The 26532-nt window shown below is 39.6% G+C and overlaps 2 protein-coding genes across 7 annotated transcripts; both read left to right on the top strand.

Moving 5' to 3' along the window:
- Positions 1-1441: 1441 nt before the first annotated feature.
- Positions 1442-25434, top strand: LOC129409221 (uncharacterized). Of its 6 annotated transcripts, none has more exons than XR_008632293.1 (9): positions 18807-18871; positions 18941-18973; positions 20077-20340; positions 20453-20710; positions 23188-23299; positions 23664-23719; positions 23825-23860; positions 23946-24019; positions 25181-25434. XR_008632293.1 is itself a non-coding variant. In XM_055154685.1 (9 exons), the coding sequence occupies exons 1-9, from the start codon at positions 18835-18837 to the stop codon at positions 25186-25188; spliced, it is 873 nt and encodes a 290-aa protein (XP_055010660.1). In that variant the 5' UTR covers positions 18807-18834; the 3' UTR covers positions 25189-25434. The 6 variants fall into 6 exon arrangements, 3 of the variants coding, with proteins under 3 accessions (XP_055010661.1, XP_055010659.1, XP_055010660.1); XM_055154685.1 differs by having other exon boundaries at positions 23951-24019; XM_055154686.1 differs by lacking the exons at positions 18807-18871; positions 18941-18973; positions 25181-25434 and adding exons at positions 1442-1587; positions 1657-1689 and having other exon boundaries at positions 23951-24214.
- On the top strand, positions 2991-13577 carry LOC110162470 (uncharacterized). Its single transcript, XM_055154818.1, is given in 16 exon segments — positions 2991-3270; positions 3383-3640; positions 4533-4793; positions 4903-5154; positions 5920-6042; positions 6152-6403; positions 6645-6914; positions 7933-8229; positions 8306-8581; positions 11723-11966; positions 11968-11978; positions 12061-12171; positions 12253-12268; positions 13137-13198; positions 13331-13369; positions 13459-13577. Coding segments are annotated over 16 exon segments (2871 nt in total).
- Positions 25435-26532: the final 1098 nt, after the last annotated feature.

Here is a 26532-nt window from a genome sequence, read left to right as displayed (position 1 = left end):
CACAGCAGCTCACAGTCACTTTAGCGACGATGACTTCTCAATAAGATAGTAATAAGCGGTGAAAGTACAGACTGGACAATCAAAGAGCAAACCACCCAAAGCAGCAAACTGCACCTGCAACGGAACCAGGACTAAACCCGGTCTAAACCAGGAGAGAGAGAGAACCCTGAGTCCGTGGAGCAGGGTGTCCGCGAAGCGTGATCGGGCGATGGCTGCACTGAGCCCCATGCGGTGCCGGACACTTAGACCTAGTTTAGTTTTGGTTTAGTCCTGGTTTAGTCCTGGTCCCACAAGTGGCCCCCGCCTTGACTACGTCCCTCCGAACCATGTAAATCCTCGCTACGGTCGTTGCAGGGAATCTCCGCACACCCTCACTCTTCTCTGTGCACCCCCCTCTCCTCCCTTCTTGTCTGCGCACCCCCGCTCTGCATGGAATCTCCACAGCACTTTATACTGCATTTCTGTGTAATAAGATGCTTTTATAACCATAAAATAGTTCTTGAGGAGTGGGTTGTTTCAGATGGAGCACTGCTGAAGGCCCAGGTGTGAAATGCAAGGCCCGCCACTGCAGAGACCAGGTGTCATCAGCACAGAAAATTCCATCCAAAATGCAGGAACAAAACACAAGAAAAGCAGTTTAAACCTTAATTTAACATAATAAAAAGTAAAAAAATATGGTATTATCTTTACACAGGCTTATATTGTATCTGCTGCTTGTGTCCAAACAAGGAAGAAAAATTATAAACTTTATCAGAATGAAAAAAATGGAACAAATATTTTTAGTAAGAACTTAAATCATGTTAATTAAGTGCACTGTCTATCACATATTCCTTGTTTGTAACCACATTCAGGAGCAGATGGTTCCCCCAGGATTGTTCCACCAAGTCAATGTCCTATGTGATTTTGTCAATAGGTGTGTGTGTGTGTTCTTATATTTGGTCCTGTGTGCGTTTTTGCTCATCCAAACAAGCAAACCTATCAGGTCCTATCCACTGGAACATTCAGTAGCAAAAAGGCAGAAGTTCATCATTATGCAGAACTGCCACAGTATATTTATAACAGCAAAATTCAAAGCTGATTGGTTGAAGCGCCACAACAGTGTAACAAAATGAGAAATCAAACTTGTTAAATCCAGTTGAGAAAAGCTGTACTCAAATGAACAAAGCACTTCCCTCTGCGAACTTCATCATTCAGCCCAAAATCACAGTGCTGCCCAACTCAGTAAACCACTGGTTAAGCGGACAGTGACAACAGCTGGAGTTTTTTGTACACTCAAAAATATATGGCCAGATTAGTGTACTTATAAAAGGTTAAACAACTGTATTCGTTTTGATGTGTCTGAAAAATGTGGGCCTGATTGCACTCTATAATCTGACTGCTGCAATCAAAGTGTCGAAAGCGTAAAAAAAAAAAAAAAAAAGTGAGTGAAGTGTGCCGTAAGTTGTGAAAAGGAAGGAAATGCAGACAAGTTTTGAATGTAAAAGTTAGAACTTCCTCTTTTGACTGTAGCCAAGAGTTTGTCTTTGTGCAGATCAGTGGTGGTTTAAGGATGGGCTCTCCTCGGAATCTGGTCTCTGCTCTGCTCCTGTGAGTACATTCACTTTAATACAAGTCCAGAGTCAGGCCTTTGTCCACTCTTTACTATTCTCATTTCAGATCTCGTCGCTGTCCTCTGGGAAACAACCCACGGTAACTACTCCTTTTTTGTGCCTTTTTTAACTCATGTTTTGATTCAGCAAATCTTCGGTTGAACTGGTCAGATCTGGTGTAACGCGAGTGTTGCTGCAAAAGAGGGTACATTACAAACAGTGTAATCAAACTTGAAATGCAGTTCTGATACAACATGGTCACAGTTAGAGCAGTGTTCAGCCCTTTTATCTTTGGACACAAAACAACGGAAGAAAACTTTAAATAATGAATAAATGAGTTATATTTACTTTAGGTGTATGGGGTAAATTTAGGACAGAGTTTAAATTTCCCTTATTAACCCTTTGAAAATAAGACAGCTTTAAGAATAACACACATAGCAGATTGTTTTTACTTGCAAGCATAAATGATGTCTTCAGTAGATGGGCTTTTAGACTATTAAAACTGATAAGACAGTGGTATTCAGGAACAACCCTTAAATCATTCTCCCCGATTCAACATGAATTTAATTTCCCAGATAATGACCTTTTCTGATTTTTTCAAATACAACACTATCTTGAGAAACATTTGACCAAATAAAAGCTCAAACAAGAGATTTTGAACAGTGCTGGATAGACGTGGCAGAACTTGAAAAAACTTGAAGATCAGTTTTACACTAACACATATGTATTGAACAAGATGAAAGGACATTAAACGTTAAGAATAAATGTGAATTGGAATAAATTTAATACTGTAATTAATGATTCAGGGAAAGCTCAAAGGAGAAAGAGACATGTCAGTTATTTTAGCCTGCTCTAATGAGAATGTCAGTGCCCTCTGCTGGTGACAATGTGGATAAATGGGTGGGTTTTCTTACATTTTTAATAGCGTCTAGTGGTAACAGTGTATTGGGATAAAGGTGATAAAGGAAGAATAACAAAGATTCTGGATTTTAATACAACATTTGATATCTACCAGGTTGCACTGTGTGGTACAAGGACCAAATCTATTTTATATATCAAACTGAATCCCCCAACACTGGGACAATGGACTCAAAGGCAGAAATCTGTGAACTGTATAGAGAACATGACTTCAATTCTAAAACTGAAGAGAAAGATGTACATGAGGAAGTGGTCATCTGTAATCTCTTATTTAGAAGATATAAATGCAGTGTAAATATAATGTACAGGATATTTGATTGTTTTTGTTGATGCTGTCTCTTTTTATGTGGCTTGAAATAATAACTTGATGATTATTGGTGTGTGACAATTTGTCAAGGATTGGTTTTAATAAAAAAAAAAAAAAAAAAAAAAAAAAAAAAAAACTTAGAATGCATTTCTAACTAATACCAAAGTCAATAGTACATGGGTCTGTGCACAGGTGTGACTGTGGAAGCTCCATCCATCGATCCATGGCTCAGAGACTCAGTGACTGTGCGGTGTGTGGGGTCGACTGTAGACATGACACAGATGAACCTCTACAAAGATGACAGAATGGTGACAGAAGATCACTCTCATCAGATCACAAGGACACACACCACAGTGGAGCTGAACATCAACTCAGTGTCTGATACAGATCAAGGAAGTTACACATGTGTGAAAAATGACAAGACAATATATGGTCAGACAACACTGCGGGTTATAAGTAAGTACCAACAGTGTAAAACTTTGTGAATCTGTTTTTATTATTCAATAAAACAACATGTAAAAATATAAACTGTTGATTCCTGTTGTGTGAATGACTTGTCTCTGTGCAGGGAGGCTTCGTTATATTTGGATAAGAGCTTCCAGCACGACTGTTCCAGTCCAGGGCAGTGTGACTCTGGAATGTTCTGTAGAGGGATTTACAAACCCTCAGTGGCTCAGACGCTCTTCATTTAATGCCCCTGACTTTGAAATACTGAATGTGCACACAAGTATTATCCATGTAACTCGTGGAGGAGTGTACTCCTGCAGAGGGGAGGATACGTTGATCATCACTAAAGAAAGTGATGCAGTCGACATTTGGGAAACTGGTGAGTAAAAACACACTGTTCATTAGTTTGTTGTTGTTGGTAATAATAGAATGGGCTACATTAGGAATAGTGTAGTATGGTCTGGACACTTTGTTTGGTCACGAGGATCAGAATTAGAGAGAACTCAGAACAGCATAAAACCAAACACAACATCACACTGAGGTGGGTAGTACTCAGTTACATTTACTATATTTTAAAACTAAATTATACTTTTCGAAGTACTTTTCTAGCTGCATACTTTTACTGCTCCTTGAGTAATATTTTTTATTATAACAGTACTCTTACTTGAGTAAAAGTCGTGGTTCTTTTTCCCACTGTGAGTAAATCTGCAAGTGACAAAAGTTTTATGTTGACAATAAGAAATGATCTGAACATTTGTGTTTCTTGTACTGCTCCTTCACATATGATTTAGTTTGTCTCATTTTTGTATCTGTCTTTGACCATACTAGATTCTGTGTATTATTTAAAGTTTAGTCCTTCAATTTATATTAACTTAAAATTAGAAATCAGATGTTACGACAGTTACTCTTACTTAAGTAGTATTTTCTCCTTTTTTTTTTTTCTTGGACCACAACTCATCACATATTAGTTTGTCATTTAATTTGTGTCTGTGCTTTAAAAATGCCAGATTTTGCACATTATTTAAAGTTTAGTCATTCAGATTACAGTGACTTCAAATTATAAATCATATGTTACACCCCAACAGTTACTCTTAGTGAGTAGTAGTGTTTTTTTTTCCAAATATCTTTTTACTTTTAGCCTAATTGAGTTTTTTCTTGAACCACTACTTTGCACTTCTACTGGAAAATATTATTGTGGATTAACATTACTCTTACAGTGAGACATGGCAGATATAATCACAGTAACTGGACACATTTGAATGGATTTGCAGGTCAACCTCTGCAGATGCCTTCAGGGGCCAGAATCAGAGACACAGTGACTCTGCGGTGTGTGGGACCCTCCAACAAACACCTGCACTTCTACAAAGATGGAGTCATAATGAAACCAGACACAAACCATCAGTTTAACCGCACATCTGAAACAACAGTGGAGATGATAATCCTCTCAGTCTCAGAATCAGACCAGGGCTGGTACTCCTGTGGGATCGATGGAGAAACACTGTACACAGGGCAAAGTCTTACAATATACACAGGTCTGTAGTGTCAAGAATCTTTCAATAATGTTTTTATGATGAACCAACAAAGTGTGAAATACTCACTTAACTTTACAAACGACCTTGTCTATTTATTTTCCTTCTACAGGCAGAAGTATTAATCTGAGCACAGACAGGTTCTTCATCCCAGAGCGTGGTGGGGTGAGGCTGAGCTGTCAGATACAATGGATTCAGAAATATCAATGGATCAGACGAACTTCTGCTCATACTTCTCACTTTGAGATCTTAAATGAAGATACAGCCACTATCTCTGTACATCGTGGAGGTGTGTACTCCTGCAGAGGAAAAGAAGAGCTGATTCTCACACCTGAAAGTAACTTTGTCGACATTTTGGAGACTGGTGAGTAAAAACACACTGTTCATTAGTTTGTTGTTGTTGGTAATAATAGAATGGGCTACATTAGGAATAGTGTAGTATGGTCTGGACACTTTGTTTGGTCACGGGGATCAGAATTAGAGAGAACTCAGAACAGCATAAAACCAAACACAACATCAGACTGACTGCAAGTGAAACAGACCTGGGTAGTACTCAGATACATTTACATACAGAAGTTACATTTACTAACTTTTAAAAAAAATTGTTCTTTTCAAAGTACTTTTCTAATTTTCTATATTATGAGTAACAGTACTATTACTTGAGTAAAGCTTTTGGTCACCTCTAAGTGTCAAAAGCTTTATGATGAAAGTATGAAAAAATTTTAACATTAGTGTTCCATCCATCAAGTCATATTACTCCATCAGATATTAGTTTGTCATCTAGTTTGTGTCTATGCTTTGAAAATCCCAGGTTTTGTGCATTATTTATATTTTAGTCCTTCAGATTACAGTAATTTAAAATTATAAATCAGATGTTACGCACCTACAATTACTCTTAGTGAGTAGTAGTTTTTCTAAATACCTTTTCACTCTTAGCCTAATTGAGTAATTGCTTGGACCACTACTTTGCATTTCTACTGGAGCAATATGATTTTGAAGCAACATTACTCTTACCTGAGTGCAGTTTTTGGTTACTCCACCTGCCTTTGAGTGAAAGTGGTGGGGAGATGAACAGTGAGACATGGCAGATATAATCACAGTAACTGGACACATTTGAATGGATTTGCAGGTCGACCTCTGCAGATGCCTTCATGGGCCTGTCTCAGAGACTCAGAATCAGACCAGGGCTGGTACTCCTGTGGGATCGATGGAGAAACACTGTACACAGGGCAAAGTCTTACAATATACACAGGTCTGTAGTGTCAAGAATCTTTCAATAATGTTTTTATGATGAACCAACAAAGTTTGAAATACTCACTTAACTTTACAAAAGACCTTGTCTATTTATTTTCCTTCTACAGGCAGAAGTATTAATCTGAGCACAGACAGGTTCTTCATCCCAGAGCGTGGTGGGGTGAGGCTGAGCTGTCAGATACAATGGATTCAGAAATATCAATGGATCAGACGAACTTCTGCTCATACTTCTCACTTTGAGATCTTAAATGAAGATACAGCCACTATCTCTGTACATCGTGGAGGTGTGTACTCCTGCAGAGGAAAACAAGAGCTGATTCTCACACCTGAAAGTGACTTTGTCACCATTTGGGAAACTGGTGAGTGCATTATTCCTACACTGTATATCTCAGCACCAACAATATGTTCTCCAAATAATGCTTCCCTTTGAATACTGCAATGAAGTGATGCTCCACGAGGCCTCATGACTAAAAAGCCTTCAAAGACACGACTAATCCAGATTACAAAATACACTTTTAACCTTTGACCTCTGTCCTCTTTTTCATGTGTTAATAATAGCTCCAGTTTGATGATGAAACATACAGTTGTCGTTCTTTACAGTGTCAAACAGAGCAGTGGTGCAGCCTGAGCCTGACTGGACAGAGGTGTTTGTTGGAGAGAGTCTGTCTCTCAGGTGTGAGGTGGAGGATGAAGGAAACACAGAGTGGACTTATAAATGGAATAGGACAGGAGTTATGTTACCTACAACAGCCAGAGAATATGTCCTCTCCAATGTGTCTGAGTCTGACAGTGGAGACTACAGCTGCAGAGGGACCAGAGGAGCATATGAGCAAACACAGTGGAGCCAGGTGACCAAGCTGCAGGTGACCGGTGAGTCCAATATGACTGTGGCTATGTTTACATGAAGACTTATTTTAAAATGTATTATACACTGACTTTAAAATACAACACTTATGTCAGTGACTCCACAAATGAACTGGCACATGTCATCAGGAGGTTTTGATGATACATTTCTTTTGGCATGTAAATACACACACAAAAACATTTCATTATTGGCTTATCTCATAATTATTAGAATTTTCTGGTTGTGTAAATGTGGCTGCAGTTCTCTGTGGATAATGTGAGCTCATTTACACATTACTCTCCATGCAGTGGAAGGGGGGACTTAGAGAGTCAAAAAACGAAAGTGAAACTTAACACAGTGTTTTTCCAACAAACAGAGCATTTTCAACACAGCATTGTCGACAGAAGCTCAGTTGGTAGAGCATTTGTCCACTGATCCTAAGTTTGTTGATTTGAATCCCGCTCTTGACATATAAACATCATTGCTTGAGCTTTCAGACCCACTGACCCACAGTTTGGCAGTGTGATTCCAGCTCCCACAGATGATTGCTGTCTTTGTATCCTTGAGCAAGACCCACCTTGGTCCTAGTTTCTGTGTGTATGAGTGTGTGTGATTGGGTGAGTGGTTCCTTGATGTAAAGTATTTTAAGTGCCTTGCAGGTGGAAAAGGGCTATATAAAAATGTGACCATTTACCATTCAAAACAAATGTTACATGGTCGTAGAAATGTATGTGCAGTTACTCCATAGAAGTGTAATATCCCCTTAATAAAACAAATAAAAAAATAAAAAAAAAAGATTTCTGGCCTACTTCTCCTATTTTAATAATTTAAGTGAGACTGAGACGGACTGCAAGTGCATCTATTCTGGTGTGTCTTATAGTTTTTACTTCAAGGATTATGAAAGATAAAATCTTAACTTCTATTTTATTTAATTGTATTTTATTTTATTTTATTTTATTCATTTACAAGAATATAGTCAGATATCACAGCTGTACATGATTTTCCTTTAAGAGTAATATGTTTAACTGTACTGTAACCATGCAGATAAATCTGTCCCTGTCATCTCTGCGTCTCCCTCCTGGTTGAGTCCGGGTGTCTCTGTCTCTCTGAAGTGTGACGTCACAGCGCCCTCTGCAGGATGGAGGTTTTACTGGTACCGGGCTGTTCCTCTTCCATCAGGCCTGTACTCATATGAACTGCTCACTGGTGACACCTCAGGGACTGCACATGCCTCCTTCAGTGTTCATGGTCTGAGCAGCACAAGAGGCTTTGTGTGTCGAGCTGCACGAGGGAGACACTTCTACACTGAATACAGTCCACCGCGCTTTGTCTGGTCTGCAGGTAGCACTTCTGTCTCTGATTCTTCTGGATTATTTTAGACTTTACTCAATCATTTAAGATGGTCATGTTCTGTTAGATGGTGGTTCCAGAGTGGCTCCAGATGTTGTTCCTAACAGCTCACAACACTTCATCATGGACTCAGTGTCAGTGAGCTGTGGGCCCGACTCGTCAGATGAAGAGTGGACAGTCCAGATGTTTTCCCTGACCACACTGTCCTTACAGCAGTGTCACTCCCACACAACAGAACACAAACACACATGTGAATTTTCTGCACCTCAGGAGACCAGAGCAGTGTTCTGGTGTGAGTCTGGGTCTGGACAAATGTCTGATGCAGTCAACATCACTGTTCATGGTAGGTCTACACCTGCAGAAGTCTGTTGTACTGAGCAACAGTAGACAATTATAACCAAAGCTTGTGTTGTTAGTCCTTTGGGGTTGAGTGTGTTGATGATCTACACCAGTACTGACAGGTCGTAGTATTTACTTGTAGGATCAGGGGTGAATCACACATTTAGTGCAGCCTCCATTATGCATGAGTTGGTAAAGTAAAAAAAAAAAAAGTCATCTGGAAAATGGTTCACAAAAGTGTTTAGAGCAGGGGTTTCAAACTCAAATCACCTGGGGGCCAAATTAGATAAAGTCTGAGTGAGGCTGGGCCTCATTGAGTATTCGATAAATAGTGGTTGCACGGAAAAAAAGAGAGAGAAAGAACAACATGCAACACACTTTCTTAATCTTTAATAACAGTTCAGAATATGAAAATGTATTCAGAACGTAAGTTTAAACTAATACGTCTACTCTTCTTCTTTTGCCTACTTCTTGCTGGTTGAAACCTGGCTACGATTCATCTTGTACAGCTGAGAGATATTTGGCTTGCAGGAGGAAGCATATGAGATCCTCAGGATAGATTGAAGATGCTCATCAGTGAGCCTTGACCTGTATTAGGTGCTTTCACACCGACAGTATTTGGTGCGCACCAAATGATCCATTCGAACCAGAAGTGGTTAGCTTGGTTCGTTTGCGTTGGTGTGAAAGCGTCAGACCTCAAAAAAGAGGTGGTCTCGGTTCGCTTGAATCCGCACCTCTGGTGTGAACGCGAACCCGAGTCCAAACCATAGACAGCAGGTCCAAACGAACTATTCGAAATGCATCATGGGAGAAACGCGACTCCTTTGCGTGTAATGACGCGCTGTACGACTCCAGCGCAGTAACAGATGGTTGTTCAGACGCAGCCGCGATTCATTTTCGAATTATTTTACCAACAATGGCCAATACAGAGAATGTAACACACGAAGATCAGAGCAAGTACGTATGAACGTGTGACTCCAGAGTGACTCAAAAATGGGGGTGTGTACTTCTGTTCAGGACCTGCACAGAGGTCCCAGTGTTCCCTGTGATCATGTAGGAACCAGCATTTGTTATTTTAGGTTTTAATTAACCAAATAATTTCATGGCAATAGGCAATCGCCCATTCAATTGATTCACCTTTAAAAAATGTCCTGCTTTTAGCCTAGTGTGAGAAATACAGTCGGACTAGATCCAAACCAGAGTCCCGAACCAGTAGGAGCAGCTCCGGTTCTGTCCGGGCTCAGATGACGTGGAGCGGGGAGTGAAAAGCGCTTTTCCCGGGAAGAACCAAATGCGGACACCAACTAAACTGGATTCACGTTCTGTCCGGATGCTTTGCACCACCTCGGAACCAGCCGCGGTTCTTGAGCGCAGAGGATCAGAGCAGCACAGACCTGTAGTCCACAGCGCATTCTCACTTTCCCCGCACGGAGCCAGCGTGCAGACGGCGGAACGTAACCGCTCAGACCCAGTCATTGCGCACTGGTCTTGCTCGCCACCGTCTGGAACCAGCACATGGAGGACAGAGCCTCCGGACCATCTGACCAACGCCTTGTAGGACGACAGAAGACCAAGGACCACACCCCAGCCCCGTCCTGAGGAGCTGTGCGCTACTGTGAACGCTGTTGGCTGCTGCTGTTACCCGAACTCTGGGCTGATGCGGTGAGTTTGTACAAAGTTCTATGTTGCTGTTTTATGAGTTCATGGTGATAAGATGAGGACGGCCCGCGGTATTAACACTGAACATCAGTATTGGTTACTGGAGATATCACTGTTCTACCGGGATACAGAGGCTCGTTAATCGGACCAGTTTTGGTTCGTTTGCCGGTGTGAAAGCGCCACACTGGAGTGTATCTGCTTCTCGTATGTCAAACATGGATGGAAGACGCTTGTTTTTACCGCGTACTTTTTGCTAACATGTCGCCAAGCCTCTGGAATATATCACTGCAGTTTTGTGGTGCTTGTATATTGATGGGACAGTTGTGTTTCCTTCTGAGTGCGCGTGGATTTCGGCGACACATATGTGGAGCTTGGTCATGTTGCCAGCAAGTTACGCACCGAGTGTTGAGCAGGTAGACAGACTGTCAATGTCTTTTTATTTCTTATTAGCCCCTCCAATAAAGGTCCCATACTTATGAACAGGGGAATTCTGTCAGCGCCTCCTCTGCGCTCTGATACTGTGGTTGTGGGAGCGTAAAGTGAAGTGCGCCGTATGTGCACGTGTACCACCATGTGTGGTTTGTTTTGGTTCTTCGGTGACGCCGTATGTGCACGTGTACTTGTATTAACAGATCCACTTAGACTCGTTGCTTCACAACTGCTGTAAGTTGAGTTTTGGGATGTAAACTGCGCTAATAATCTGTTGTTGTGAATCTGCATGGGCACCGATTGCAGCTTCATCTGTCAGTGCGGCCCGCGGTAGGGGGGTGGGATTGTGCGTACATCTACTGCGGGCCGCACTGACATTATTCTTTGGAATTAAGTGGAGGGCCGCAAAAAATCCTTCCGAGGGCCGCGAGTCTGAGACCCCTGGTTAGAGGTTATGCAAGAAATTTTAAAGAAGACCTATTATGCAAAATTGACTTTTAAGAGCTTTTAACCATGTTATATTGTCTCCCCTTATCATTTACCCTCCAAAGTTGTATGCGATTCATATTTGAGTCATCTTAATTTTCCTGCCATAGCTCCAATCTATCCCTGTTTTCAGTTCAGCTGGTACACGCCCACTGCTCTGTACTTGCTTTGTTTCTCAATTTTATTTTCTTAATGTGTAATACACGTCGATTCAGAATCATTGCATAGCCATTTTGCTACAAGCTATCCATAGGAGGAACTCTGCAATTTCCCAATCTGGAAGTCAGGGGACTCGGTTCTTTTTTAAGTCATTTTACATTTAAAATGTTAAAGTAATAATGATAATGATAACGAATCAGAGGTGTCATAGATTATAGTTGTGCTGCACACACAAGCACAATATGTACTATACGACAATATACTTTAAAGAGAATAATCTCTGTGGAGTTGGTTGGTGATCTTGGTCAGAATTTCACTGGACTAAGACTTTAAGAGAGACTGTATCTTTGTTCTTGATAGTATTGATGATCTTTCTATTGAATTTGTGCTTGATTTGATTTGTTCTCGACAGATGCTGTGATCCTGTTGATCCCGGTGCTCCCTGTGCCTGAGGGACATGACGTCTCTCTCACCTGTAAACTGGGACAGTCTGCTGCTTTCTCCTCTGTCCATTTCTATAAAGATGGACAATTAATCCAAAAAGGACTTTCTAGACAACACAACATCTCTGCAGTGTCCAGGTCTGATCAAGGTTCATACAAATGTGAGCTTCATGACTCTGCAAAAAAACTCCAGTCTTCTCCAGAGAGTTGGGCTGTCTGTCACATGTGAGTAAAATGTAGATAAAATGTGTATAAATGTATTGTATAAAATAATTGTTGATTGATAAATGTTCAATATTTGTGTCAGTGTCAGTGAAGGGGAGCGCTCCAGTTCTTGTGATCGTGCTGGTTGTAGCTCTTGTGTTCATTTTAATTTTAATCCTGCTGCTGCTTCTATGGTGTTACAGAAACAAGAAAGGTATGAGTAATAAGTCCTTTATTTTGATATACATTATATTATTTAAAGATGTAATATGCGACGTTATTTGTCTTTTTTCAGATAAGTGCTCTGAAAGGTCAGTGATGTACAATTCCTCTATCACAATTCTGAATGTTGTTTTTAAAGTGCACATGACAGTGGCAGTTTGTGGAAAAAAGGTTGAAAAGAAAAGTACACCAAAAAAAAGATGTTAACAATATTTTAGTAAATCGAGCATTCTAAACTCGACCGGAAAAAGTGTTTGTCCTCTCGGGTGGGTGGAGAGTCCTTACCTCAAGTGGAGGAGTTCAAGTATCTCGGGGTCTTGTTCACAAGTGAGGGGAGGATGGAGCGTGAGATTGACAGGTGGATCCGTGCAGCATCGGCAGTGATGCAGTCACTGTATCAGACCGTTGTGGTGAAGAGGGAGTTGAGCCGAAAGGCAAAGCTCTCAATTTTACCTGTTAGTCTTTGTTCCTCCCCTCACCTATGGTCATGAGCTCTGGGTATTGACCAAAAGGACGAGATCGTAGATACAAGCGTCGAAATGAGTTTCCTCTGCAGAGTGGCTGGGCGCTCCCTTAGAGACAGGGAAAAGAGCTCAGTCACACGGGAGGACCTCGGAGTAGAACCACTGCTCCTCTACGTCAAGAGGAGCCATTTGAGGTGGCTCGGGCATCTGCTCTGGATGCCTCCTGGGTGCCTCCCTCAGGAGGTGTTCCAGGCATGTCCCACCGGGAGGAGACCTTGAGGAAGACCCAGGACACACTGAAGAGACTGTGTGTTGGCTGGCCTGAGAACGAGGAGGACGAGGAGCTGGAGGATGTGTCTGAGGTGACACAGACTGCTGCCCCCGTGACCTGGCCCTGGATAAGCGGAAGAAAATGGATTGATGGATGGATGGAGCAGTCTAACCTGTCATGTGCATTTGAAGCCTTTATATTTAAAAAAGTTATAATTTGCAGGTCCCGTGCAGCCAATCAGACCTCTGCTGGAGATCATGTGACACACACTTTAACTCCTGAGGGTCAGTATAAACTTTCATTTTTATTTTGAATTATAGGTTGTAACCCAAAAAATCAATGTTGTTTCCATAAGAAATAAAACACAAAGCACAGAAAATATCAAACATTAACCACTTTTTGTTTTTATTGTACAGAGATCACCTATTCCCACATTGAACTTAAGAATACAAGTTGTGAGTTTTAATTTGATGATTTTTTTTAGAAATAAAGTTAAACTAGTCTGTTTGTTTATGTTTTTTTTTTTTTTTTCTGTCAATCTCAGTGAAGAAAAAAAGGAATCAGGAAGACACTTGTGTTTATTCTGAAGTACGGACGCGTTCAGCAGCAGGAGTACATTTAATTAACATCACAAAATTAAAATATGACAGAAAATTCAACTAAACAAATTAAACTGAATACTCACAGGTGGAAAGTACTCAATTACATTTAAATACTTTTTAAAGAAAGTCTACTTTTCACAATACTTTTCTAACAGCATACTTTTACTTCTATAGTTGAGTAAAACTTTTGGTTTCTCTTCCCGCTGTGTAAACCTACAAGAAACAAAAGTTTTATGTTGATAATGAAGTGATTCAAACATTTGTGTTTCTTTCATGCTTTTTTTAATTGTTTGGCTATAGTTTTGTACATTATTTATTTTTTTGTTCATATTACATTAACTTCAAATTATAAATCTAAAGTTACGTCCCAACAGTTACTCTTTAAGTTACTGTTACTTGAGTAGTAGTTTTCCCAAATACTTACTTACTTTTACTTGATTAATTTCCAGCACCACTACTTTGTACTTTGACTTGAGTAATATTATTTTGAAGTGACGTTACTCTTACTTGTGTAAAATTTCCTCTGTTAAAAATAGGGGTGTCAAATTATCGCGTTAATTGCGATTAATTAATTACAGTCATATTTAGCGCGTTATGTTTTTTAATCGCGTTAATCTCATTTTTAATCTCTAACTTTACTGTTTCTGTATGCGAGTTGCTTTATTATAAAACCTGTTTTTATGTGTTGTTTGGACAACAACACACACACACACACACACACAAAAAACACATTTATAAATTTTTTTATTTCGGTAATTCCACTCATTGCCGGAAACCCACACAAAACGCGCGCAGTAAGAGCGATGTAAACGTCTTGTTAACGTTGGCGGCGTCAGTCACACAGCGGACGAGGTCGAAGAGCCAGTAGAACAGAGCAGCAGTGCACAGGTAAAAACACGTTCGTGTCTTGGAAATTCTTCTCCCGACGTGAAATATAAAAGAAAATAACAAATATAATCGCCTACAACTTAAATGTTCACTGGTGAAAACAACCTGCATAGACTCATGATGTCTGCACTACTGTCCTATAGTGACCTGCCACATGAGGGGACACGCACACAAACACACACAAACAAACACACACCTATCATCGTCATTAACCTGAGAACGCGCGGACCACGTTTCCTTCCGTAGTTACTGGCGCGGACACCGACGTGCTCCCGTGCACCGCGTACTTTTCTCGCGTACGCTGCGTAAACCGCGCTTCTCCTGTGCGCCTCTAAACCAGAATAACACCAAGACTAAACCAGGACTAACCCAGTCCAGGACTAAACCAGGACTAAAACCAGAACTAAAACCAGCACTAAAACCAGGACTAAAACCGGGACTAAACCAGGTCTAAACCCGGACTAAACCTGGACTAAACAGAACAACCCAGGACTAAAACCAGGATTAATCCATTCAGGACTAAACTAGGACTAAAGTAGGACTAAAGCAGGTCTAAACCAGGACTAAAACAAGGACTAAACCAGTGATCTCATATTATAAAGCATTTCTCTATCAATAATATTTTTAATAAGGTTAAGGAAAGACTGGACTTTTTATTGTCTTTAAGTAGACAAAAGTTATTATGTTCAGATTTTCGTCTTTGCTACTTTACAACAAACAGTTTCTTATTCATGGAGACTTGGGCTCAACAGCCAATTGGAGAGATTTGTTAAACAATAAATGACCTTTATTAAAGTCACTTTTTTTGTTCTATATCAGTCTTTGATCTGCACAATAATGTAATAAGAATTTAATAAAAATACCTCAAATTTGAAGGCTTTTCTCAGCAATGTTTAGGTGAGATTAAAATGAGATTAATTAGATTAATNAGGCAGATGGCCAAGGTGAAATCAAGGTGAAATTTGACTAATAAATGTTGTTGTTTTTTTGTAAAATATTGTTCTTATCAGTGACAAGAGAGGAGAGTGTTCCTGTTTTGGCTGTGATGAGGCTGGTAGCTGGCATGATTGTCCTGCTCATTCTGTTACTGATTGTGTGGCACTACTGCACCACCTTTGGAAGGTCAGTAAAGTACAAGTCCTCACACTTAGGAATGATTTTAGTGCAGTTTAAAAGGGGCATGAAACTTTTCTGGAGGAGGGTCTACTTTGGTATAGATGTTCCTTAGTATGGCATTAAACTTACTGATCGCCATGGAGACAAGCAGGTGGTGTTGCATAGACCAAGTTGCAGGTTAGATCTGTGGCAAGGCGAGCACACACACTAAGAATACAGGTTTTCCAAGGTATTTTCCAGCTGAAACAACATCTGTAACTTGAACAACTGTGAACCATTCAAGCAAAGCAAAGATGTTTCCATGGCAACAAGCAGATAACAAACCCTTTAATCAATGTATTATGTGCTCAATATAATATCTACTCAAGGTCCCAGGAAACCAAGTGGACATCTGCTGAAGATCAGGCGACCTCTGCTCCTCACGGTCAGTGTAACATTTCATTTGGAGCAGTGTGGAGTCGATGAAAAATAAAACTCAAACACAAGTGTAACATCTAAAAACATAATACTGATACTGATGTTTTTTAGATCCATCCACCCATTCCCATGAGCTCCAAGTAATCTGTGAGTTTAATTATTATTCAGTTTGTTTACAGAATGAACAACCACTAACTATTGTGTTGTCTATTTTTATTTATTTTTTTTGTCCAACTCAAATTCAGACAAGAGAAACAGAGAGCAGGAAGACGTCTGTGTTTTCTCTGAAGTACTGACACATTCAGCAGCAGAAGGTAATATTTGGTCATTGGTGTGTCCAGATGTGGTGTTCTGGTTCAAGATGATGTTCCAATCAGAAAGCAGAATGAGCTCCTCACAACAGAAACAGTTTGGATTATTGTGACTTTGTACCACCAACAGTTCAAGCTACATACTCCACTTTTAATGTAACTCAGGAAAATAGGGGGGCACAAAAGAAGGACATTTTTCAACACCTACTACTATGATGATCCATTTTTCTCATGTGTCACTCTCATAGTTTTTCAAATATGAATTTAAACTGAATATTGTGACTGATTTGTGATTGTCTCTCTCTATTGGAAACCTTTCTTGGCTCTTCTGCAGTTTGTACATTTAACCACAAGATGAAGCCAATGTGCCTCTTACTTACACTTCTGCATGAAGCTGTTTTAACCTAAAACCTTCTCAAATCTTTCAACATCAGTATTAACACTTCAAAACACTTTCCTTCTGTTTAACCTTTTCACTGTTGCTCCTCAACACCTCAGACTTAATACAGAGTTTGCCTCAGTCACGGCTGACACTGGTTCACCTGTTTGTACGAGCACATGTCACCAAACTGTGCAGGTCAGCAGGTAATCTGCTGCTTTATTTCTACGTCAAAGGCGTTTCTCTCTGTGCACACGGCAGCTGCTAAGACACTGGACTTGAGCTCTGAGGACTGGAGTTTGAATCTTGTTTGGTACATGTGCTTGATTCTACACAATTTTATTACCCAGCATGCCGTGTTCTTCACAGCAGGCACCAGTTGAACTTGATTGTGTGAACAGAGAAACTTAGTCCAAACCAAAAGCTTTGAGAGTGTGTTATGTCTTGTGGACGCTGCAGTGTGGAGGTTACATCACACTTCTGGGGAAACTGAAGCCGCTGGTTTTAAGACCCAAGTTTCACTTTGAAACTGTCACTGTGTCAGACACACACAATGACTTCATCAATGCACCGTGTCTAATTATATTTAGGATTTCAGTTAGTTACATTTTGCTTATCATCTTACACAGTTTTCCCTAGTTTGACAATTTTGATGAAGATTTTAATTGTACTACTACATGTACTACATGTACTACATGTACTATCCCACCAAACTTTGGAATTGTTAAAAAAAACCTGTCACATGTGAAGTGTGCCAAGTGTGAATGCAGCCTAAATGTTACAAACATTATGTGTCATCCTGTTGAATGTCACCATGTCTTTTTCAGGACATTAAGACACAAGAGTCACCTGTCCATGTGGAACTGGAGCCATCTCCTCATCACTTTGGGCCTTTGGTGGGGCACAACAGTGTGTTTTGACTTGTGTATATAGAACTGATTGAAGGTGGTCTGACACTTTTGTAAAACATGTAAACTTCTTAATAAAAGCTTTTCTCTGCATGTGCTAAAGTAAACTGTAAAATGTCTTGTGAAATAAAGCCTCTTGAATATCTGAGACACTTCACTGTAAACAAAGCAAAGGCTGGAAACTGTGGAATTTAAATATAAATAATATTTAGTTGAGTTCTTAAACTTTTTTTTCTTTACTGATTTTTCTGGCAGCCGCGCTTCTGTCAGTGTGCCCCAGGGCAGCTGTGGCTACAATAGTAGCTTACCATCACCAGGGTATAGAGTGAATGAATGCTGAATGAATAATGCTGAATAATGCTCTGTAAAGCGTCTTTGGGGACAGAAAATGTCTGTGAAAGCGCTATATAAATAAAGACTTACTTACTTACTTACTACATAATACCATAGATCTTGTATCATACATTTAATGTGTTTTGTATTCATATAACATGTAGAAAGTAGTAAATAAATGAGAATGAGAAGGTGTGTCGTGTCCATACTTTTGATTTAAAACAATGAATAGCCTAATAGTAAATCTAACTATGATAAAATCAATACATGTGTAGCTGAGTAAAAGTGTAAGGATCAAGATAAGATTAAATATCATTGATCCAGGTACATCCATTGTGCATTTTTTCATTCAGTTTTCAGACAATCTGAAATCTTTCTTGTCTGTGTTTGCACTTTGTGCACTGTGTCACCATGGTAACTGCTGCACATTCTACCAGTAGAGATACATGTAGAACACCCTCAGCATGATGTCACTGTATCAATAGTCTGGTGCAGTGGGTGAACAGGAGTGTCCATGATGGAGAACTGTTTGTCCAGTGTCCTTCTGTCCCTCACTGTGACAAAGAACATTTCACACACCTGGAACATCCACAGATATGGAGTGTGGAGTGGACGCAGTGCAGAGTCTGTACTGAGGAACAGAGAGGACAGTATGTTATGGTGTAAAGATCACACTGAGACTTCTCCTCCTGTTTGTGTCTCGGAGCACAGCCTGTGTCCTGTCCAATGAGCCCTGTATTACTCCTGATGTGTCTGAAATCTAGTGACATTAGGACAAATATAATGGGGACAATCTGCTAATGTTTATTTTTGCACTCTATGTCATCATGTAAGTGCTATTGAAAAGCATTTCAGTGTGAAAAGGAAGGAAATGCAGGGTTTGCAGGTTTGAATATAAAGGTTTTGCCTTCCTCTCTTGAGTGTAGGTGAGAGTTTGTCTTTGTGCAGATCAGTGGTGGTTTAAGGATGGGCTCTCCTCGGGTCTGGTCTCTGCTCTGCTCCTGTGAGTACATTCACTTTAATACAAGTCCAGAGTCAGGCCTTTGTCCACTCTTTACTATTCTCATTTCAGATCTCATCGCTGTCCTCTGGGAAACAACCCAAGGTAACTACATTATGCTCCTTTTTTACTCATGTTTTGATTCAGTGAACTCCTCTCCTCTCTTCTGGTCATGCCCAGTTCTAAAATCACTTTGGGAAAATATATATAATGAAATCAAATGTTTAATGAAACTACATGGAAAAAATAAAGTCAACTGTAATACTGCTGGAATGACTCTGAATGAAATCTCTGACAAAGGATATTAAGAATAAGTGCTCTCAAATGAATTACAACTCACTGGCTACAAAAAAGCTGAACTATAGAGAAGTGAAAAAATCAGATTAAGTAGACTAAAGAAATGGAACAAATCACATTTAAAATGAAAGGTTTAGGAAAACTAAGACAATCAATGTGGGATGAATTAAAGAACAATGTAACTGAAGATGTTTGCCTCAAAATAATAAAAAACAGTAACATAAATCTGTAGTAACCGACCATTAGACTGTAAGATTACCTGGAGAATACAAGTAATTGTGTTGATATTATTCTTCTATCCAATATCAATAATCTTCCTCTATTTATTTATTTATTTCCATTTGTTTTTTTTTTTTTTCATATTTTCTAAATAAGCTAGAACTATAATTTATAAATTTTTACGTTTTATATATTATTTTTTCTATATTCTCCACCCTTCAAATTGATTTTCAGAAATCTAAATCAAAACCTGTAATATAAAGTCATTTTAAATCCTGAAAATCAAATCAGTAATATAAAATTGTTTAATGATCATGGTAATAAAAAAAGAAGAACAGATATCAGAATGACTCCAAAGAATAAAAGGGGATGAGAAATTATAGATAAAATAAAATACTTTGAGTAAGAAAGTTACATTATGGACGTATGAAATAGAATAAAGAAAACATGTACAATATTTTATCATATTTAATTATAGAAGAATCTTCAGTTGAAATGGTCAGAACTGGGAAGGTATTGTAAACATGAACTTTACAAAACACAGAGGAACATTTCATGAAGGAAAGGAGAGTTGATCTGGTGTAGAACGAGTCTTGCTGTAAAAAGAATGCACATTTCAAACAAACTGTAATAAACCTTGAGATGCATTTGTAACTAATACCAAAGTCAATAGTACATGGGTCTGTGCACAGGTGTGACTGTGGAAGCTCCATCCATCCATCCATGGCTCAGAGACTCAGTGACTGTGCGGTGTGTGGGGTCGACTGTAGACATGACACAGATGAACCTCTACAAAGATGACAGAATGGTGACAGAAGATCACTCTCATCAGATCACAAGGACACACACCACAGTGGAGCTCAACATCAACTCAGTGTCTGATACAGATCAAGGAAGTTACACATGTGTGAAAAATGACAAGACAAAATATGGTCAGATACCACTGCGGGTTATAAGTAAGTACCAACAGTGTAAAACTTTGTGAGTCTGTTTTTATTAATCAATAAAACAACATGTAAAAATATAAACTGTTGATTCCTGTTGTGTGAATGACTTGTCTCTGTGCAGGGAGGTTTCGTGATATTCCGCTGAAAGCTTCCAGCAGGACTGTTCCAGTCCAGGGCAGTGTGACTCTGGAATGTTCTGTACAGGGCTTTACAAACTCTCAGTGGCTCAGACGCTCTTCATTTAATGCCCCTGACTTTGAAATACTGAATGTGCACACAAGTATTATCCATGTAACTCGTGGAGGAGTGTACTCCTGCAGAGGGGAGGATAAGTTGATCATCACTAAAGAAAGTAATGCAGTCGACATTTGGGAGACTGGTGAGTAAAAACACACTGTTCATTAGTTTGTTGTTGTTGGTAATAATAGAATGGGCTACATTAGGAATAGTGTAGTATGGTCTGGACACTTTGTTTGGTCACGAGGATCAGAATTAGAGAGAACTCAGAACAGCATAAAACCAAACACAACATCACACTGACTGCAAGTGAAACAGAGGTGGGTAGTACACAAATACAACTTAAAAATATTTAAAGAAATTGTACTTTTTTAAAATTGTACTTTCAAAGTACTTTTCTAGCTGCATACTTTTACTCCTACATGAGAATTTTTTTTTTTTTGCATGAACATTAACTTCAAATTATAAATCAGATGTTATGACAGTTACTCTTATTGAGTAGTTGTTTCTCTCTCTAGTTATATCTAGTTTTTCAAATTTTTTACTCTTTAGGCTTCTTGTGGAATTTCTTGGACCACTACTTTGTACTTCTACTTGTGTAATATGATTTAGACGTAACGTTACTCTTACTTGAGTACAGTTTTTGGTTACTCCACCCACCTTTGAGTGAAAGTGGTGGGGAGATGAACAGTGAGACATGGCAGATATAATCACAGTAACTGGACACATTTGAATGGATTTGCAGGTCGACCTCTGCAGATGCCTTCATGGGCCTGTCTCAGAGACTCAGAATCAGACCAGGGCTGGTACTCCTGTGGGATCGATGGAGAAACACTGTACACAGGGCAAAGACTTACAATATACACAGGTCTGTAGTGACAAGAGTCTTTCAGTAATGTTTTTATGATGAACCAGAGACTTCATGGTGTGGTGGGCTGAGGCTGAGATGTCAAACACAATGGATTCAGAAATATCAATGGATCAGACGAACTTCTGCTCATACTTCTCACTTTGAGATCTTAAATGAAGATACAGCCACTATCTCTGTACATCGTGGAGGTGTGTACTCCTGCAGAGGAAAAGAAGAGCTGATTCTCACACCTGAAAGTTACTTTGTCACCATTTGGGAAACTGGTGAGTGCATTATTCCTACACTGTATATCTCAGCACCAACAATATGTTCCTTCCTTTTAAATACTGCAACTATTTCTAGCACATTATACATTATCATGTGTGCCGTATGGTTATGAATCGAGAAGAATTTGTTGAGCAAAGTGTCCAGTGACCACAGGTGTTTCATAAGAGAAGAGCTCCTCTGGTTGCACTATATTGGGGCAGAAGTGGCTCAGTGGTGAGAGGACTTGGTTTGTAAACAGTTCAGAAATCCTTTAAAAATCAAACTAGACGGTGTAAGTGAGACTTTCCCAGACCTGAGAGACATGTCCAAGGTCTTCCTCTGGTCTCCTGCCTGTGGAACATGCTCCTATCACCAATTAAGTGATGCTCCACGAGGCGTCATGACTAAAAAGCCTTCAAAGACACGACTACTTCAGATTACAAAATACACTTTTGACCTTTGACCTCTGCCTTCTTTTTCATGTGTTAATAATAGCTCCAGTTTGATGATGAAACATACAGTTGTCGTTCTTTACAGTGTCAAACAGAGCAGTGGTGCAGCCTGAGTCTGACTGGACAGAGGTGTTTGTTGGAGAGAGTCTGTCTCTCAGGTGTGAGGTGGAGGATGAAGGAAACACAGAGTGGACTTATGAATGGAATAGGACAGGAGTTATGTTACCTACAACAGCCAGAGAATATGTCCTCTCCAATGTGTCTGAGTCTGACAGTGGAGACTACAGCTGCAGAGGGACCAGAGGAGCATATGAGCAAACACAGTGGAGCCAGGTGACCAAGCTGCAGGTGACCGGTGAGTCCAATATGACTGTGGCTATGTTTACATGAAGACTTATTTTAAAATGTATTATACACTGACTTTAAAATACAACACTTATGTCAGTGACTCCACAAATGAACTGGCACATGTCATCAGGAGTTTTTGATGATACATTTCTGTTGGGCATGGAAACACACACAATTTTTTTTATTTTATTTTATTATTGGCTTATCTCATAAGTATTTGAATTTTCTGGTCACATAAATGTGACTGCAGTGCTCTGTAGATAATTTGAGCTTATTTACACATTACTCTGTTTTTGCAGCAAAAACAATAAAAGGTGTTAATAATAATATGTGTGTTAGCAGTTACCCCATAGTGGGGTAAAACCCCTCCTTAAAAAAGAAGTTTATACTTTTTTCACAAAAACTTGCTTAATTTCTAGTCAAATCTGAAAAATACATGTCAAGGCAGTCACAAAGTTGGAATTAATGCTGGGATATCTCTGATTTTCAAACCACTAAAGGAGGATGTAGGTACTTATATTTATCTGTAGTTTCTAGCTCTAACCCTTTGGAACATGGTTTATATTCATGTGCATTAAGTTTCGTGCCGTGCACATTTGTAGAGCAAAGTGAAACCGAGGCAGATGGCCAAGGTGAAATCAAGGTGAAATTTGACTAATAAATGTTGTTGTTTTATTGTTTGTAAAATATTGTTCTTATCAGTGACCAGAGAGGAGAGTGTTCCTGTTTTGGCTGTGATGAGGCTGGTAGCTGGCATGATTGTCCTGCTCATTCTGTTACTGATTGTGTGGCACTACTGCACCACCTTTGGAAGGTCAGTAAAGTACAAGTCCTCACACTTAGGAATGATTTTAGTGCATTTTCAAAGGGGCATGAAACTTTTCTGGAGGAGGGTCTACTTTGGTATAGATGTTCCTTAGTATGGCATTAAACTTACTGATCGCCATGGAGACAAGCAGGTGGTGTTGCATAGACCAAGTTGCAGGTTAGATCTGTGGCAAGGCGAGCACACACACTAAGAATACAGGTTTTCCAAGGTATTTTCCAGCTGAAACAACATCTGTAATTGAACAACTGTGAACCATTCAAGGCAAAGCAAAGACGTTTCCATGGCAACAAGCAGATAACAAACCCTTTAATCAATGTATTATGGTGCTCAATATAATATCTACTCAAAGGTCCCAGGAAACCAAGTGGACATCTGCTGAAGATCAGGCGACCTCTGCTCCTCACGGTCAGTGTAACATTTCATTTGGAGCAGTGTGGAGTCGATGAAAAATAAAACCTCAAACACAAGTGTAACATCTAAAAACATAATACTGATACTGATGTTTTTTAGATCCATCCACCCATTCCCATGAGCTCCAAGTAATCTGTGAGTTTAATTATTATTCAGTTTGTTTTCAGACTGAACAACTAGTAACTATTCTGTTTTCTTTTTGTTTTTTGTCCAACTCAAATTCAGACATGAGAAACAGAGAGCAGGAAGACGTCTGTGTTTTCTCTGAAGTACTGACACATTCAGCAGCAGAAGGTAATATTTGGTCATTGGTGTGTCCAGATGTGGTGTTCTGGTTCAAGATGATGTTCCAATCAGAAAGCAGAATGAGCTCCTCACAACAGAAACAGTTTGGATTATTGTGACTTTGTACCACCAACAGTTCAAGCTACATACTCCACTTTTAATGTAACTCAGGAAAATAGGGGGGCACAAAAAAAAGGACATTTTTCAACACCTACTACTATGATGATCCATTTTTCTCATGTGTTCTCATAGTTTTTCAAGTATGAATTTAAATTGAATATTGTGACTGATTTGTGAATGTCTCTCTCTATTGGAAACCTTTCTTGGCTCTTCTGCAGTTTGTACATTTAACCACAAGATGAAGCCAATGTGCCTCTTACTTACACTTCTGCATGAAGCTGTTTTAACCTAAAACCTTCTCAAATCTTTCATCATCAGTATTAACACTTCAAAACACTTTCCTTCTGTTTAACCTTTTCACTGTTTCTCCTTAACACCTCAGACTTAATACAGAGTTTGCCTCAGTCACGGCTGACACTGGTTCACCTGTTTGTACGAGCACATGTCACCAAACTGTGCAGGTCAGCAGGTAATCTGCTGCTTTATTTCTACGTCAAAGGCGTTCTCCCTGTGCACACGGCAGCTGCTAAGACACTGGACTTGAGCTCTGAGGACTGGAGTTTGAATCTTGTTTGGTACATGTGCTTGATTCTACACAATTTTATTACCCAGCATGCCGTGTTCTTCACAGCAGGCACCAGTTGAACTTGATTGTGTGAACAGAGAATCTTAGTCCAAACCAAAAGCTTTGAGAGTGTGTTATGTCTTGTGGACGCTGCAGTGTGGAGGTTACATCACACCTCTGGGGAAACTGAAGCCGCTGGTTTTAAGACCCAAGTTTCACTTTGAAACTGTCACTGTGTCAGACACACACAATGACTTCATCAATGCACCGTGTCTAATTATGTTCCGATTTTACTTAGTTACATTTTGCTTATCATCTACTGTGTCTGGTGGGATAGTACATGTACTAGTACAACACAAAATTGGTAACTAATTGGTAAAAAAACTAAGAAAACCTGTCACATGTGCTGTGGTGTGAAATGTGCTAAGTCTAAATGTTACAAACATTATGTGTCATCCTGTTGAATGTCACCATGTCTTTTTCAGGACATTAAGACACAAGAGTCACCTGTCCATGTGGAACTGGAGCCATCTCCTCATCACTTTGGGCCTTTGGTGGGGCACAACAGTGTGTTTTGACTTGTGTATATAGAACTGATTGAAGGTGGTCTGACACTTTTGTAAAACATGTAAACTTCTTAATAAAAGCTTTTCTCTGCATGTGCTAAAGTAAACTGTAAAATGTCTTGTGAAATAAAGTCTCTTGAATATCTGAGACACTTCACTGTAAACAAAGCAAAGGCTGGAAACTGTAGAATTTAAATATAAAATATAAATAATACTATGTTGAGTTATTTTTCTTTGTTACATAATACCATATATCTTGCATCATGTATTTGTTGTGTTCTGTATTCATATAAAATGTAGAAAGTAGTAAATAAATAAATAAAACATTGAATGAGAAGGTGTTTCATGTCCACACTTTTGACTGGTGGTTGTACAGTGCGACGTAAAACAAAGAATAGCCTAACAATACTGTAAAAACGTCTAAGTGTAACAATGCACTGTGCATTGCGACTGAGAAATATAACAAAGTGCATCGTGTGTAAGTAAAGAAGGGGATTGCATTCATGAAAATATTTTAGGTTTTTCATAATTACAAGATAATTTTGTCATAATTACAAGATACTATAACTTTATCAATCAGATAGCTTGTTGCCACATTTCCTTTGTCTAGAACACATTTCTGTACTTGGATACTCAGATCTAAGTTAGATGATCTAACCAAGATGTCTTCTACTGCCACTCACTCTCTCCTGTCTTTGGGCTACTGTTCCCTAAGACTGAGGCACGAGCTGGCAATGGGCCAGGCAGTGTGTGAGGTGGACAGGAGAGGTGTATGTCGTGCTCTTGCGTGTGTGTGTGAGGTGGACAGGAGAGGTGTGTGTTGTTGTGCTCTTGTGGACAGAGTGTGTGAGGTGGACAGGAGGGGTGTGTGTGTGTTGTGCTCTTGTGTGGACAGAGTGTGTGAGGTGGACAGGAGGGGTGTGTGTGTGTCGTGCTCTTGTGGACAGAGTGTGTGTGACAGGTGTGTGACAGGAGGGGTGTGTGTCGTGCGTGCTCTTGTGGACAGAGTGTGTGAGGTGGACAGGAGGGGTGTGTGACAGAGTGTGAGGTGGTGTGTGTCGTGCTCTTGTGGACAGAGTGTGTGAGGTGTGTGAGGTGTGTGATGTGTGATGTGTGAGGTAATATAAACAACTTATTCACCATCTCCTATGCTATAATTAAGAATAAATCAGCATTACAGTTGTTGTCAGTTCAAGTTTTATTTGATTGGATCATGTTTATATATCACTATGGCTGCACGAACCACTTCTGTTAAATGTATGATCCAAACA

Source organism: Boleophthalmus pectinirostris, unplaced genomic scaffold (genome assembly GCF_026225935.1).
Source record: "Boleophthalmus pectinirostris isolate CB_2022bp ecotype Guang Dong unplaced genomic scaffold, ASM2622593v1 HiC_scaffold_19, whole genome shotgun sequence".
In the NCBI taxonomy this organism is placed as follows: Eukaryota; Metazoa; Chordata; class Actinopteri; order Gobiiformes; family Gobiidae; genus Boleophthalmus; species Boleophthalmus pectinirostris.
This window is presented reverse-complemented; position numbering and strand designations above follow the sequence as displayed.

Coding starts and splice junctions, on each gene's coding strand:
- LOC129409221 (XM_055154684.1), top strand. CDS start 18,835: ATGGGCTCTCCTCGGGTCTGGTCTCTGCTCTGCTCCT. Junction 20,341..20,452: donor GATACCACTGCGGGTTATAA/GTAAGTACCAAC, acceptor GTCTCTGTGCAG/GGAGGTTTCGTGATATTCCG. Junction 23,720..23,824: donor GGCGACCTCTGCTCCTCACG/GTCAGTGTAACA, acceptor GATGTTTTTTAG/ATCCATCCACCCATTCCCAT.